The sequence below is a fragment of the Pongo pygmaeus genome, chromosome 5 (assembly GCF_028885625.2).
Source record: "Pongo pygmaeus isolate AG05252 chromosome 5, NHGRI_mPonPyg2-v2.0_pri, whole genome shotgun sequence".
In the NCBI taxonomy this organism is placed as follows: domain Eukaryota; kingdom Metazoa; phylum Chordata; class Mammalia; order Primates; family Hominidae; genus Pongo; species Pongo pygmaeus.
The window spans coordinates 39,562,655-39,579,087 of record NC_072378.2 but is presented as its reverse complement, the minus strand read 5'-3'; the positions used below and the strand labels follow the sequence as shown (position 1 = coordinate 39,579,087).

The following is a 16,433-nucleotide window of genomic DNA, read 5'->3' as shown; positions in this document are numbered from 1 at the left end:
CATGTCTTTTGAGCCTCAGTTCCCCATCTGTGTTTGGGCTTCTTGCCCTGCTTCATGCTCCATTGCTTGGGTTTGAAAGGGGCATGGAGTGAGCCCCTGGGACTGTCCTGGCCTCGCTGTTGGTTTATTAGCTGCTTTCTCTGCCATCGTCTGCTGTCATGTCCCTCTTTCCTGACTCCTGCCTGTCTCTTATTAAACTATGAGATCCTCCTGAGCAGGGTCTGTGTCTTGCACTTCCTTTATTTTGCCCGGTGCCTGGGCACATGGTTGGTGTTCAGCAAACACTTAATGAATCAGTCGACCCTGATTTGAGCTGCATTGAGCAATAGAAGTTTGTCCATGACTCTGGTCCCATCTTTGTTGGGTTAATAGGTTGGGTGGGTTGCCCTGTGCATGGGTCGGGGAGCTGGTACCTGGCTAGATCTGGCATTTATAGCAGGTGTGCCCAGCTACATTTTTGTGCCTCCAAAGAGAGGCATGGCCCAGGGGTCCCTAGGGGGAGTGAAGGTGCAGAGAACCCCCTGTTCTACCACCTTGCCCTCCTGTTCCCCTACCCTTCCTGGGAAGTAGCCAGGAGCCTAATTTTACACATGGGGAGAGGGCCAAGGAGCTGTGTCCTAGCAGTCCACTGCTTGGTCAGTTGTTTAGCTCTCAGCAGCCCGGGATGAAGGGCTCTGCTTCAGCAGGCTTGAGGGGAGACAGACCTCCCTGGGCAAGTCTGAGAAGTGGCTGCCCCTGTTACCACTCACTGAAAACAGTTCACAGGGGGACAGGATGCAGCTGTGTGAGGCATAGGGCCTGCTCCCCTGCCTAACTTAGAAACCTGGCACATTACTTTCCCTTCTTTCATTATATCCTCCAGGCCACATACAAAGCACTCTTACCCCACAACCCTGGACATTTGTAAACAAGAAGTTCATGCATCGGGAGCATCTCTAACTTGCCTGTGCACCAGCCTTCGTGCTCTCTATCGAGCCTTTTGATCCATAACCTTGAGAATTGATGAGGAGGTGGCATCATTCCCATTTTACAGGTGAAGAAAGCGCAGTCATGACTCCAGGCTAGGGAGTAGCCAATGCTATACAGGCTCGTCTGTCAAATGTTCTTTCACTCCACCAGGAAGGCTGAGGCCTTGCCAGAGCCTGGTTGGGTGTTAGGGGTTAAACAGGCTTGGAAACGTCTGTGCTTAAAATCCCAGCCCTTGTGGAGGAGAGAAAGGATGTGCATGTGTCTGAGGCATGGCCCTGGTTCCTTCTGCCTCTCGCATTTCACAATGGGGCTGTGTCTCAGAGTGAAGAATTTCCATTTCCTGTTGCCTGGCCTCTCATCCTAGGCCCCAGGTTAGGGGAGTTGGAGGTTTTTCCAACCCCCACCCCATCCCTCACCTCAGCCTAGCCTCTCTGTACTAGGAGGGCCTGGCAGTATTTTTCCATACCTTCAGCACAAAATGGCTATGTGTTTCTTAATCCCAGTCACGTCCCACGCCCCAGTTGGCTGGGGATGGATGGTGGGCGGGGGCAATGCATACAGGGCAGAAGAGGCAGGACAGCTGTGCCTGGCTGGCCTCTCTGCTTCCTGGCATACCTGGATAGTGAGGGCAGGGGTAGTGCATGGTCAGGGATACCAGCCACATGTATAGGCTCCCTCTTCTTTCCTACACTATTCGGGGATTGTCTTTGAATTGCAACCCTGTGGCTTCCAAATGGGGGCCTTGGTGACCAGAGCCCCTGGGGTAACTGATGTGTGGCCTGAGATCTGAGTCAGGGAGCCTGAACTTTAGGGTAATACTCCTAAATACTCCTTTTCCTTTTTTATTATTTATTTATTTTTTTTTTTTAATTTTTTTTTTTTTTTTGAGACTGCATCTCTCTCTGTCACCCAGGCTGGAGTACAATGGTGTGATCTCGGCTCACTGCAACATCCACCTCCTGGGTTCAAGCACTTCTCCCTGCTTCAGCCTCCTGAGTAGCTGGGACCACAGGCATGCACCACCATGCCTGGCTAATTTTTGCATTTTTAGTAGAGATGGGGTTTCACCATGTTGGTCAGGCTGGTCTCAAACTCCTGACCTCAGGTGATCTGCCAGCTTCGGCCTCCCAAAGTGCTGGGATTATAGGTATGAGCCACTGTGCCCAGCCTCCTTTTGCATCTTGCCCGGTGATTTTGAGGTTGTTGGGCATTGAGATCTTGCTCTTGTCTCTAATTGTGACTCAGTCTTCTGGTGGGGTTTGCGTTCAGGATCTGGGGGTCATCATGGCAGAGAACCCCTTCCCCCACTGCACAGAATGCCATCCATCCCAAGATGTCTATGCTGGTTTGCTGGTAGTTTCTTGTACAATTTATTCCAGAGAGGATGGAGGCCAGCTGTTGTCTGTCTCCAGACGCAGACTGAACCAAAGGAAATGGGCTTGGACTGCAGCCGGAGGGATTTAGGTTAGAGTCAGACAATAAGGAAGGATTTCAGGACAGGTGGTTGGCTCTTAGGAGGATCCTGCAGGGGGCTTTGAGAAGAAAGATGGGGGCAAGATCATGCTCAGAGGCCGTGGGTGGATGAGAAAACCAGCTCCTTGAATGAGCTCCTTGGGGGCCCAGTTTGGGTGGGAAGGGGAATGTTGTGTATTAAGCAGGCAGGGAGCTTACTTCATAGGGGTAGAGAAACCCAGCAGCCCCACCCCTGGTACAGGATTAATCCCATCCTGGTTCCTCATGGGCTTTTCTTTTTTAATTAATGAAGAGGTTTACAGTTTAACCACTTGATAATCTTAAACAAATTATAATAAATGGGTAGGCTTAATAATCTCTTATCAGAACCTCAGCCCTCAAGGATGGCAGTTACTTATTACCCCAAGCTGCTAGCCACAGGCACAGGGGGAGGGGGAGGAGGGAAGAACAGGTGAGGAGGCCCCTGGGTTGGGGAATTTGCTAGATTGTCAGGGGCATTCTGAGAGACAAGAGGTGAGGTAGTGTCAGCCCCAACTGTGTTCAAGGATACAGGTGTAACCTAGAGAGACAAATGTGGTACACGGGTCGGGAGCCAGCTTCCTCCCAGGGAGGTAGGAGTCTGGCAGTATTGGCAGTGGTGAGACTTGTCCTTAGAGCCCCCAGCAAGGGGGCCCAGGGCAGGCAGATGTGTCCAGGGGAACAGGACTGGCAGCCACCAGGACTAAGGAGCCTCATGGATCAGAGCATCCTTCCTTACCACTGCTGGGAGGGCAGGAAATCAGCAGTATGCATGGGGAGAGCTGGGGCAATCAGGCCTTCAAATACCCTGGTATCCCTCAGCTCCTCTCCCCCCGCTCCTCACCCACCTGCCTCCTTCCTCTGGAATCCTGACGGTTCCACAGTCCACATGGGAACTGACTCACCAGGGCTAGAACCTCTGGGGGCTTTGGGCTTGCAGACACGTAGGGTAGGGAGGAGGCCCCGGGGCCTGGAAACAGTCGTCAACCCGCACTGTGCCTGCACCTGTCTGGGCTCCCTGCCTTCTCCACTGGAGCCAGAGCCCACCGTCCAGCCTTGGAAGGCACACGTCTTGGAGACTCAGTCATTCGTTGGCAAATACTTGAGCACATACTAGAGCTAGGTTCTGTTCTGTGATTAAGACATGCATGAGTCTCTCCTTGTAGGGCTCATGATCTATTTAGGGTAGATAACTAGGAAGCCAGAGAAACAGATGCCTAGTAGAATGTCAGGTAGTGATGAGTGCAGTGAAGTAAGGAGCGGGAGCAGGATGGAGGCTTAATGTTCCAGGTGGCATGGCCTCTTTCAGGAGGGGACATTGAGATGAAACCTGATTGAAGTGAGAGTGAGCTGCAGGAAGCCACCTGCAAAGGCACAGGGGGGTGGAGAACTGCTGAGCCGGAGGGACTGGCCCATGCCTAGGAAGTGGTAAATGGAAGGAGGGCATTGCTGTCAACACCTAGCCCAGCTCCCCAGCTCTGGAGGCCACATGCAGCAGACACAGACCCTCAGAATGGAGGCTTCCTCCCCAAGCCCCTTGTTCTATTAACAGAGCAATAATAGTCACGTTTACTTTCCTTCCCAGTGCTCGTTTCTGGAACACGCCCCATGTGCCCAGCACTGAGCCGTTCATCATTTTTTGTAATCAACGTGCCAACACAGTGAAGCCGTGACTCTTGTTTTCCAGATACGGAGTGTTAAGCTCAGAGAGGTGATAAGACATGCCCCAGGTAACCCGCTAGTGGATGCTGGAGTCAGGATTTTGAACCCAGATGTGGCCTTTCCCCTCTGCCCTCTCCCCTGTGCTGCTCACAGAGGGCCCCACGCTTGCTATTTGTGTTGGAGGGACTGGCCGGCCCAGCTTGTGTGCCAGTGCAGACCTGGGTTTGGGAGGACAGGAAGCAGGCCAGCATGCGAGGGGCAGCTGGGCGGCCCGTGAACTGCACCTCCCTCAGGTCATTGGCCCGGGATGGGGAGGTGGTGAGTCAGCAGTTCCCACAGCCTCCTTTCTGGCCTGCTCCAAGGACTGTTTTTAGAAACCTTGAGTGGCTGGTGGCTTCCTGTGGCTGATCCTTGACCCCACCCCAAGGTCAAGGTAAATCTGAGGCATCTGCAGGGGAATGGGGCAGGCAGCGTAGGCACGCGCTTACCCTAACTCATACAGTCAGGTCAGATCCATGGGTGTGACCGCACAGCACAGCCCTTTATCTCTGCTATGTCACCAGTGTCTACCTGCACCTTCCCTGCTGTGCTTTGGTTGGTGTTTCTCAGCCCAGTTCCGGGTGGCAAGTGGAGGGCTGGTTGTTCTGTGGACAGGGCCTCACCTGCTCTGTGCTGGGTCGCCAGCTTGCTTCACCATCTTTCTAGCCTCTCTGTAGATTCCTCATCTACAGAATGGGAATAGTGTATCCATTTTGTCTGGTTTCCCTTAGGTCTTAGGTCTCAGATGAGACGGTGGTAGAGGCGTTATGGGTGTGAGAGGTGCTTGATGAATGTGGGGTTTTGGTGGGGAAATGCCGACGCAGGCCCTTATTAACCAAGTCAGGGAGGAGTGAGCCAGGCCTGAGAGCACTGCTGGCTTCCCTGGAAAGGACAATGTGCCAGGGGCCCAATCCAAGTGCAGGGGCTTGGGCTAGAGCTCTCCAACCCCACCTTAGAAGTAAGGCCTCTTCCTAGTGACCCACGGCCTTATGGAGGAATGGAGGAGGCTGCTCTGCCCAGCTGGACAGGCTGAAGGGATCCCAGCTAAAACTGTTTCCTGTCCCTGCTGACACTGTTGTCCCACTAATTGGGAGACACCTCTTGGCATCGGTCAGGGCAGAGAGGTGTCAGACACCCCTGGGATCTGAACTCTGGGGGCAGAGAAGGGGACAAAGTCACAAATCCAGGCCTCAGTGTCCCAGATAGGGCAGAGACACCAGCACAGGACCATGGACCTGGGCCACAGCCACCCTGGGCAGGGCAGTGGTTGTGAATTGGGGTAGAGAAGCTACAGGTAAATGAAGGATGTCCCTCTTGTCATTTAAGCCTCTCTGGACACATCCCACCTTCCCTGAGAAGATGAGGCAGGGGTAGATTTTGAGAGCATGGCTTCAGAGGGTCATCTGGTATGTGTGTTTGAGAGGGAGGGGGCTCTTTCCTGCTCCCCAGGGCCACTTCTCAGGCACACAGCAGTGCTGTGGGACCAGGAAGGGGCCCTCGAGGTCCCCTGTGTCTGCCCGCACAGGGATTTCCAGTGTCAGTCGCTGATAAGCTCAGCCCTCCAGGTGCCTGAGAGCACATGCTGACATTCCATCCTGAGCTCGGGCCCCACCAGCCCTTCACTGCTTGCCTTAGCCAAACCTGCAACCTCAGGTCAGCTCTGCCCTGGGCTTGTTCTCACAGGAGGGACGCCCAGCTGCCCCCTGCCCTGGGGGATTACCGTCCCAGCCTGAGAACAATGCGGGCAGGGTCACCTGCTTTGTTTTCTTTGTTCCTCCCAATGAGGACAGGGCTCCCAGGCCTGTGAAAGTCGGAAGCCCAGAGTTTCTGCTGAAAACCTGCTCCCATCTGGCAGGGGCTTGCCCTCCTGAGTGTGAGACCTAGCAGTGCCTCTGGGCTCTGCAGAGACTGCTGAGAGATGGCCCAGGAGGGCAGGCTGGGGGAAGCCCAAAGGTGGACAAGAGGATAGTTCTGCCTGTGTGCATGCACAGCCTGCCCTGTGCTAACGTCAGGGGTGGGGCTGCGCTCAAGTCCCTAACGAGGGAGAGTGGATTGGATCTAGGGCAGTGCTTTTGAAACTTGGCTGAACATAAGATTAGAATCACCTGGGGGAGCTTTGAAGCATCCTGGTTCGCAGTTCAAGCCCCAGACTATTTCTGTTGGCATCTCTAGGGGCAGGACCCGGGCAGGAGTATTTTTCCAAGCTCTCTCAGATGATCTCAGTTTGCAGTCCAGGTTAAGAAGAAGTAGTATGGTGACCGATGAGCTAAGTCCTGAGGATAGAAATGCATTTTCTTGAATGTGCTGTGGAGAGGAGGTAGGGGAGGTATCACCTGCCCAGGCAGGGGGACTCCAGTAGTCATAGTCCAACCTCCTCATTTTACAGAGAAGCAGCCAGGCAAAGCAATCAAAGATTCTTTGAGGATCTCAAGACAGTACTGGCAGAGCTGAGCCGAGCCTGGGTCTTTAGGCCCTGCGCTGACGTCCTAGCACACCAAAACCTCCAGCCATTGATTTGGCCTGCCTGCCTTCTTCTCAAATGTGATCCATACTCCAGATAGATATCAGAGCAAATCTGAGGAAAGAGATAAGCAACCACAAGTTAACAAAGTCCGCTTTGCAACAGCCCAGCTCTGGTCTTCGAGGAGACGGGTGTGGCCCTGCTGCCTTTGGTCCGGTATCTGCTCCTTCCCTGGGAGAGACAAAGCTCAGGCGAGCTGGGCTGGCTGCTGGTACAGGTATCAGGGTGGCACCACTGGGCCCTTGCCAATACCTTGCTCGTAAACTATAGCTGCCCTCCAAGCCACACCTTGGTCACCTGACCCGGGGGGAGAGGCAGTGAGGAAAATACCAAGAATTCCTTCTCTCTGCCCTGCATACTCCTTTTTAGACAGGAAGATGGAGAAGGCCTGAGCCTCCCTTCCCCTGTCAGCTTCCACTAGGGCAGCCCCTGCATATTAGAATCACTTCTGGAGCTTTCTAAAAGCTGTGCCAGGTCAACAGAATATCTGCGGCTGGGGACCAGGCATAGCATTTATTTAACCTCCAAGGGGATCCACTGGGCAGCCTGTACCGAGAGCCACTGCCCATTGTCTTGCTTCATGTTCACGCTGGGTGGGGGCTGGGAGGGAGTTGGACTAGAGTTCAGAGAAGCTGCCATCTAACACCTCCCGGCCTCAGCCTCACCTGGGGAGGTACCGGCGGCTGCCAGGGGTGATGCAGGGGGAAGCGGTGAAGACAGGATGGGACCAGTGGTGGCATTTCTTTCCCTCAGCAGCCCTGCCCAACTTACTTGGTTGGACGGGAAACTGGCCAGGGTGGCTGTGAGCCTCTGAGGGGCAGAGGCCGGGAGAGATGGGGCTTCTGAGGGATGGGGTGAGGCATCTTGGTCTTGCCCGTTTCCCTCTGCCCCTGACTCCCAGCCATCAGGTGGCCAGGGAACATCTCTGGAGCCACAGTCCCTTCCTCCATGTGGCCTGAGGGAGCTGATGGATCAGGCTGAAAATCGACAGTTTTCTCTGTTAAAATGGGGAAATAGGAAGAGGTGGCAGTTGTAAAGAAGGTTGGGGATAGTGTTCTCACCCTTTCTTGTCTTCCAGGCACAGGGCTTGAAATCCCTAGTCCTTCTCTACTGCTTGTCCAGGATATGCCAGCCCCTCTGCTTCAGCTTTGGGGGTGAGCAGCTTTGCTCCTGGGTCTCAGATCTCTGCAGGGTCTTGTTCCTGACGGACACACATGTGAATCACAATATTGATTGCAGATACATTTATCCAGTGTTTACTGTGTCCTAGGTGCTTTTCATATGTGCAGAGTAGGTGTTATTTTGCAGACAGAGAAAGTAAGGCAAGGAGGCTAAGTTATTTACCCAGAGGCTTGCTGCCAGCCATCAAGAGACCCGTCTGATTCAAATCCAGGTTGGTTCCACCTTTTCCATGAGCACAGGCCTGCATTTGAAAGATGGCCCTGTGGCTTCCTAGATAGAGCTCAACCTGAGCTGCAGAGGCCCTGCTCCCAATGGGATTGATTGAGTGCCCTCAGAGAGGAGGAGCTTTGGGATTCAGTAAGGAAAGTGGTCAGCTGGAAGTAGATGTGCAGTTTCTATTGACTCTTCTGTTCCTTTGCCTGCTCTTGGTACATCCACTGCTCTCTGGAGTTTCCCAAGGGGACAGGCCTCCCTGCAGGAAGGACAGTCCCAGTCACCTGAGGGACCTCTCCCACTCCACTGCTGATTACTCTCCCACCTTGAACCCTCTCCTCCGGGCTCTTGTCTGCCTCCCTCACCTTGCCCCTTCCCCAGCTCCTGCCCCCTGCCCTCTCCTCTCAGCCTGGTGATCCCCACCTCTGCAACCCAAGGCCAGTTGGATGCTGGTGGTTTCAGCAGCCCCTGTGAGCCCCGCCGCCGCTGGGGTCTGTGCCTCTCCTTCCTGCCCTCTTGCTCTTCAGGCTTCCACCTTGTTTAACTGATGAATTTAGTGAAAAGCCAACTGCAGAAGGATGCTGGAAGTGGTTGGGGATGGAGGGGCACTAGAGGACAAGTTAGTTGAGGCCAGGGAATATACGCTTATTTATTTAAATGTATTTATTCACTCATTCAATAAATATTTGTTGAATAGCTACTGTGTGCTAGGCAGTGTTCTAAGTTTAGGGAATACATCAGTGGAAAACAAAACAAATAAAAGGCCCTGTCCCATGAAGCTGACACTCTAGGGGAGTCTCTGCGTGTCTGTGGATATTGCCTGGTAGGCCGTTTCACTTGTACCTAGAAGCTCACCTGCATGCCTTTCACCCCCGTCTCTAGATAGTGCAGAGGTTAGGAGCCACCTGGGCCCTCATCCCAGCTCCACAACTCACTAGCTCTGTGAACCTTGGGCAAATGCTTCCGTTTCCTCATCTGTAAGATGGGGTAGTAATAGTACCTACTTTAGAGGGTACTGGCATTTTGTGAGATAAGTGAAGTGCGTGGATTTAGGTGCTTGTCTTCATAAGTGCTTAAATATCAATGTATTATTTATGAAATAAGGATGAGTAAGCCATGCCCACACTCCTTACAAGGTTGCTGGGAGGGGAGGTGAGAGGAATGATAAGTTTCTTTCTGTACTACCAAGCACCACGCACATAAGAGGATCAGCTCTATTTTCCCTTCCAGGGCCCAATTTTACTGTCCCTCTACAGGGCCAAGTGAGCTTTGACACGAATTAAGAATTGATTGCTGGGCGTGGTGGCTCATGCCTGTAATCCCAGCACTTTGGGAGCCCGAGGCAGGTGGATCACCTGAGGTCAGGAGTTTGAGACCGGCCTGACCAACATGGAGAAACCCCGTTTCTACTAAAAATACAAAATTAGCTGGGCATGGTGGTGCCTGCCTGTAATCCCAGCTACTCGGGATGCTGAGGCAGGAGAATTGCTTAAACCCAGGAGGCTGAGGTTGCAGTGAGCTGAGATCATGCCACTGTTCTCCAGCCTGGGCGACAGAGTGAGACTCCCATCACAAAAAAAAAAAAAAAAAAAGAAAAAGAAAGAAAAGAAAAAAGAATTGATGCAGCTAGGAATGGTAAAGGAGGGTTGGCCCATGAACCCATGAACCCATGAACCACTGACAATCCAGGAGTCTAGCAGAGGCTGGAATGGAGGAAGACTGTTAAGGCTGCATCCTGCAGAGCAAGAAAGAGTCCTGTGATCCTAAAGTGATGGCGGCTGCGGAGCTGGAGGCAGGGCCGGGAGTAGCTCTATGGGTGCCAGATAGCTGTGATCCCAACAGGCTAACATCTTGACTTTGGTTTCCCTTATCCCACCCCGTAAAGGGGAAGCCCCCACCTTGCCCTGCCTGCCCATGTCTGAAGGTGTGTGGCATGTCCCAAAGCCCCAGTCTAGATCCCTCTCTCCAGGAAGGGGATGCCCCACCACTGCCAAGGGAAGCCTCAGATCCTTGGGGGATGAGGGGATGTCTGGGAGTCAAGGTTACTCAGTCAGCACAGTGAGCACCTGGGAAGGTGGGGTCGGGGCAGCTGGACATCTGAAGCTCTGGGCAAGGGCACACATGGCTGTTTCCTCACTGGAGCAACAGAATGAGAGCTGGTCAGAGTGGCTGGACTGGTTTTAGGGCACTGTTTTTTCAGCTGGTGGGAAGTGGGTGGGAGTATGCACAGGCCTCTTTCCTGTGGCCTTTATGGGGACAGGAGATAGGAGAACAGCAATTAGGACCCAGATGGGCCTGGGTTCTAGTCTTGGCTTCACTGTTTTTAGCACTTTCTTAGCCTCTTAAAGCCTCAAATCCTCAGTTGCAAAATAGAAAAAAATTATAGTATCTTCCCAGCAAGAATCTGTCCTCTCTAAATGAGCTAAAGGCACATAAAATGCTTCACCCAACTCTTGGCACATAGGAAGCCCTCCGTAAATCACAGCTGCTTTATGGTGACGGTGATGGAGACAGGGAACTCTACTCCGTTCCCAAACAAGAGCTGGGCCTGGGCTTTGTGCAGGCTCCCTTTTTCCCATTACTCTCCAGGCTTGTATGGAAAATGAAAATATTGTCTCGTGTGAATTTGGGAGCCAAGTTAAAGAATCCAGCCAGTGAACAGGGGCCGCCTCCTCCCGCGAAAGCTGTTTCCCTAACCCCGAGGACGGGACGCCTTGTCTGACAGGGTGTTTACCTGGCTCTCCCTTGTCTCTCTCCCTAACCCAGTGATGGCCTCAGTCCTGGGTCAGCTTTTCTGTTCTGGCAGACCGATTAAAGCCCCCTCCTCTTCTTGTGTAATCCCAACCATGATCAGTGAGGTATCCACAGATACACACGGTGGGAATAAGGAGCTGGCACCCCAAATTCACATCCAGACCTCGGCTCCCTAAGCCTGGCTTTCCTCCTCTGCCAAGTGATGCCTGGCAGAATGACAGGAAAAGCCAGTTAGGTAACGTGTGTAAAAGCCCCGGCGAGGGGTGTCTGACATACAGCAGCACTAGCACCGCTTCTCTCCACCAGCACTTGGGTGGAGCTGAGCTGATTCCCAGGCCAGCTGCTTGGGAACCACAGCAGAGGAGGCAACAGTAAGGGGCAGTGGGGCAGCCCAGGGGCAGGCAGACCCGGGCAGAGGGAGGCGGGGAGGCTTGAACTTGCAGACTTGAAACCAGACATTCTACAACCTAGCCTGGTTCTGCCAGGTAACCAACCTCTCTCCGCCCAGTGGGTGTAATTGCCACCACGGGGTCTTTGCAAGGAATGAGTAGTGCTGGCAGCCCCCGGGAGTTAGGGGCTGTCTCCAGCGCCTCCTTTGCCTGCCCCTTGCTGGGCAACCACAGAATGATACTGGAAGTCATGGGGAAAGCACATAATGCTGTGGCTGCCTGATAAGCCAGGGCCTGAGGCTGCAAGCTGGTACCCAAAGGGCACACCGTCAGTGGGGTGAAGGGTAGAAAGCCCAGCTCTTCCACCTCTCCCCACTCCCAAACTTAATGCCTTCTTCAGTTACCCTGTTTTGCCAGTTCTTTTGTTTGATGTCTCCTTAGCACTTACTAAATGATTCCCAAATCACAGGTTACCTTTGGCACTAGTATTTCCCAGGGGGAGCATTTTTGGCCTTGTGGGTGTGGTTGTCCTGTGAATTGCAGGGCATTTAGCATCTCTAGCCCCCTGCCTTCTCAATGCCAGAGCATCTCCCATCACGCATTAGAATAAACATAAGAGGAGGGCAGGGATTCTGTCCCTTCACTGCAGTATCCTCACTGCCTAGAACAGTGCCTGGCACATGCAACATTCCTCCTTAGAAAGCATTTCCAGGCACTTCCAAAAGGTGCTACCACCCCAGTGGAGAACCCCTGTTCCAGCATACCTTCCACAACACCCCTGATGGATGCTGGCTACCCTGGTCTAAATACTTTGCATTATCAGAAATTGATTACTACAAGGAGTAGCCCTTTGTAGACTCATTATCCAAAACAGCCATCTCCCCTTGGACTTTGGCCTGTTGGTTAGCATATCATGTGAAGTCTGACACCCAGAATGAAACAAGGTGCCCCATGTGTGGCCTGACCCTGCAAGGAACAGTGGACTTGTTACCTCCCAGCCCTGGATAGACCTGGAGTTGACATAGCCTGAGATTGCATTTACTTTTCTTGTGACAGCAGGACAGTAGGATTACTGTTTGTTGATTCATGGTCAGCTAATATCCAGGGACTTTTCCCTTCAATCCTCTACCAGTCTTTTCCAATCCAAAGTATAAGACTTAAACATTTTAGTGGATACTTGTATGTTGTTGATTTTGGCCCCTATATGCAGTCAGATGATTTTGAATCTTGATACTGCCATTGCTGTGTGTTAGCTATCTTCCCATCCCATTCTTATCCCCAATTTTGCATCCACTGCACATTGGATTGGTAAACCATCTCTGTCCTCACTGTGCTGTGGTTTAAAATATTGAAGAAAGCCAGGCCTTAAGCATGATGGTGGAGACTCAGTCTGGGTTGATAATGATCAATACCTCCTGGGGTTGTTTGTCTCCCTTTGAATGGACCCAATTAATCCTGGCTCCACTGACATTTCTGTGTCTTGTCCACATGAATTTCTTTAAGCCCATCTGTTAGCTGCCTTGCTGATATCTAGATGGATTACATTCCACAGAACTTCAAGGCTTTGCAACCCTTTGAAAAGGAGATGCACTTAGCTGAGCATGACTTGTTCTGGGTGAATCTGTGCTAGTTTCTAGTGCCCACCACTTCCTCTTCTGCATGTTCCAAACATTCTCCTCTCCCCATTTTGAAGTTTGCAAGAGTTCAGGTTTGTTTTCTAAATTTCTAGAATCCACTCTTTTCCTTTTTGTGAAAAATGGGAACAGCTTGTCTTCTGACATCTTTCCTGTTCCCCATGATTCCATGGGGATGACCAGAGGTGGTGCTGCAGCCTCACCTTGGGTCAGTGTTTCAATTATCATTTCAAGATGTTCTTGTATGTTCTTATATACTCTTTTCTTGTAGGCCGGTCCCATTCAAGATCGATATCTGAGGTAACAAAGGTAGATGCCAAAGGAGAGCTGGGTGGTTCCGCTTTCTCTGCCATCTGTTTAACATTAACGTGGCCCTGGTACTTCCTCATTCTCTTGCTCCAAACAGATTTGATGTTTCCAGAAACCCAGTGGATGGTCCTTAGTATTTGTTTTAGCTCTCCTGTTCGCCTGTTAGTATCTAAATATCCTTTAGCCATTTCACATTGAAATGGTCTGGCCAGCTAGACAGGGAGCTCTCTGAGGGCAGGGGCTGCCTCGGCCAGAGTTTGATGTGATGGTCCCCACTTTCCACTTTGATGCTGCACAGCCTTCATAGCCTCGGAGACGCTGTGAAATGCCAGAGGAGGCAGGGCAGTGAGTGGTGTGGTCTGATGGTCTGACAGACAAGCATGCCATCATGGAAAATTCTTTGCAGAGTGTGCAGATCCATTTACACAGGCCGGCTGCTACTTCTGCAAATTACACTTTCCTTCAGAACAACCCACCCATGCCCTTTTTTTCCCACCAAACCTCAGTCATGCACTGGGTAGGTTAGAAACAAGGTTTTTCTGTCTCCCTCTGTTTCTATCCCTCACTCGTCTGTCTCTTCTCTCTCAGTCCTTATCTTCGTTTTATAGGCAATTTGGCTGAATGCCTAGCTTCTGGTCTTGATGGCCTACCCATCTGGTGATGGCAGAGTTAGCGCCTAGTCAGATGGAAACAGGTTTGCAGCTGTCAGTATTGCAGGAGTAGTTAAGTTCCCCACACCTCTGCCCCACCGCTCCTTGCGATCTCCAGGGGTACATCCCATCCCCAGGTGGCCTCTCACCTGCTATCCACAGTTACTGGAAGCTCTTTGGGGATTGATAGCACAGTTATGAGTCACCCTGAAATGTACTCACCCTCTGATCTGTCCCTTCCCAGACAGTTGCTCAGCCCAGGGCAGAGAGAGAAAGGGCTACAGGGAAGGGAGGGAAGTGAGATCCCGTAGGGGAGAGGGTACATTAGAGTCCTAGGCTGGGGGAAAGGAGGACCTGCTGATTTGCATGCCCTCTGAGGAGAAGTCAACAGGGCACTGAGCTGACCTGAGCAGGTATCCTACAGTGGGCTGAAGGGTATATGGGGGGGCCTCTCCCCAGCCAACCCTGAACAAGGACCTGGTCTCTGCAGGTAAAACATCCTCCATGGAGGGCTGGGTGGGGCACAGGGGACCTCCTTGTGTGTGTCTGCCTCACATGTGCTTTTTTGGAGAGGCAGAATTAATCTAGTGCAGTGGTTCTCAAAGTGTGGTCCCTGTCCATAGCATCACCTGGGAGTGTATTTAGAAATGTTCCTTCTAGACCTCCTAAATCAGAAACTCGGGGTAGTAGGGGCCAGCAGTCTGTTGAACAAGATTTCCAGGTGATCCTGGTGCATGCTAGTAAGTTGGAGAAGCATTGACTCAGTGAAATAATGAACTTTGGAGCCAGATTGCCTGGGTTCATATCTTTACCTTGGGCAAATCAGGTAACCTCTCTGATCCTCTATACAATGTTTCATCTGTAACATGGAGACACTGCCACCTTCTTATTGTGATGACTAAATGAGAATGCTTACAAGGAGTTTAGTGCAGTTCTGTCAATCAGCATCTGTTAAGTGTGGCCTCAGCTCTGACCTTTACTGTTTCTCATTTTAGGTGGTATCTGATGCTGCAGGACAGGGTGTGGCCATCACAGGGAACCAGACCTTCAACAACTGGAACTGGCCCAATGCAATGATTTTTGCAGCGACCGTCATTACCACCATTGGTAAGTCTTCTGGGACCTGTAGGACACCCACATCCATGCCCTAGCTCCTCAGAACCTTTCTAGAAACCCAGCTCTGGTCACTCAGCCCTGTTGCGGGTACAATCAGATCAGTTGCAGGCTATTCTTTCGATACTTTCTTAGGGATTTAGTAAGTCCTTGGTAGCTGATCATGCCTGGGAAGGTTTCCATGAGTCTCGACCTGGGCTCTTTGAGCAGAAACAATGACACAGCCTCATGGCCAGAGCCATGCAAGAGATTAACCAGACTGCTCATTGCAGAAACCCAGATCATGACTACTTACCAAGCTGGGTGTCTGTTTCGGTTCTCAGGCCACATAGCCAACCAGTCCAGAAGTTTGGCTCAGAACGCAGCTTCTTCTCTTTCACCATTCTGTGAGCTTGACTGGGCTCAGCTGGCTGGTTCTTGATTGGGCTCCCAGTGCAGTGGCAGTCAAACAATGGCTGGGCTGGAGTCTTCTGAAAGCCAAACTCATCTGATGGCCCAGATGGCTCCTCCCATCACAGATTTGACAGTTGATGCTGGCTGTTGGCTGGGAGCTTAGCTAGGGATGAAAACACAAGGCCTCCGCATGTGTTTGGGAACCAAGGCGAAAAGCAGCAGGCTTCTTAGACCTCACCTGTCCAGCGTCTCTTCCGCGGCCTAGACTGCTTCTATTGTCAAGCCACTAAAGCCCAGATTCCAAGGGAAGAGGATTAGACGACACCTTGATGTGAGCAGTTGCATAAGAAGGGAGGGAATCGGGGATGGCTATCTTTGGAGACCATCTACCACAGTGCTTCTGGGGAATCTACACAGAGAGCATGTCTTATAACTTGCACAGTGGTACCATATAGACTAGTGGAAGACCTGTTGACCAGGCTTAGTCCCTGCCTTCAGGGAGCTCCTTGTATGATGGATACAGCTCATGTCATCATAATTGCTTTATCAATGATCATGATCAGAGTATGATCAAGGGAAATATCATTACTTAAGTACTGATAATAGATCAATATCAATTTATCTTAGAGAATGGGCTGTGTGTGTGTTGGAAGCAAGGCCCACTGGTTTGACCACCCCTCCTGTTCTTGGCCTCACTCTCTCCTTCCTCAGGATATGGCAATGTGGCTCCCAAGACCCCCGCCGGTCGCCTCTTCTGCGTCTTCTATGGTCTCTTCGGGGTGCCGCTCTGCCTGACGTGGATCAGTGCCCTGGGCAAGTTCTTCGGGGGACGCGCCAAGAGACTAGGGCAGTTCCTTACCAAGAGAGGCGTGAGTCTGGTATGTCCCCTACCCTGGGTGTTGGGCAGAGATGGGGGAACCATGACAGGTGAGGGGAGGACAGGAAGGCTCTAGGAATTGGACCAAGGGTGTGAGGACAGATGGCAAGAGGATAGTTTCAGAGCTCCTTGCCCTCCTGGGTCAGGCTGGGTACCCAGCTAGCCTCTCCTCTAGCTGCCTCCCTAGCCCTCTGGGTGCCTTTGCTGGGTTTCCAAGTCTCCACTATTGTCTGACTT

At 52.0% G+C, this 16,433-nt stretch overlaps 1 protein-coding gene across 1 annotated transcript in view; it reads left to right on the top strand.

The window, feature by feature from the left end:
* Window positions 1-16,433, top strand: part of KCNK5 (potassium two pore domain channel subfamily K member 5) — a 41,865-nt gene that overhangs the window by 18,586 nt on the left and 6,846 nt on the right. Inside the window, exons 3-4 of the mRNA XM_054492452.2 lie at window positions 14,809-14,920; window positions 16,031-16,197. Coding sequence (XP_054348427.1) covers window positions 14,809-14,920; window positions 16,031-16,197 — 279 coding nt within the window. The remainder of the gene's footprint in view (window positions 1-14,808; window positions 14,921-16,030; window positions 16,198-16,433) is intronic.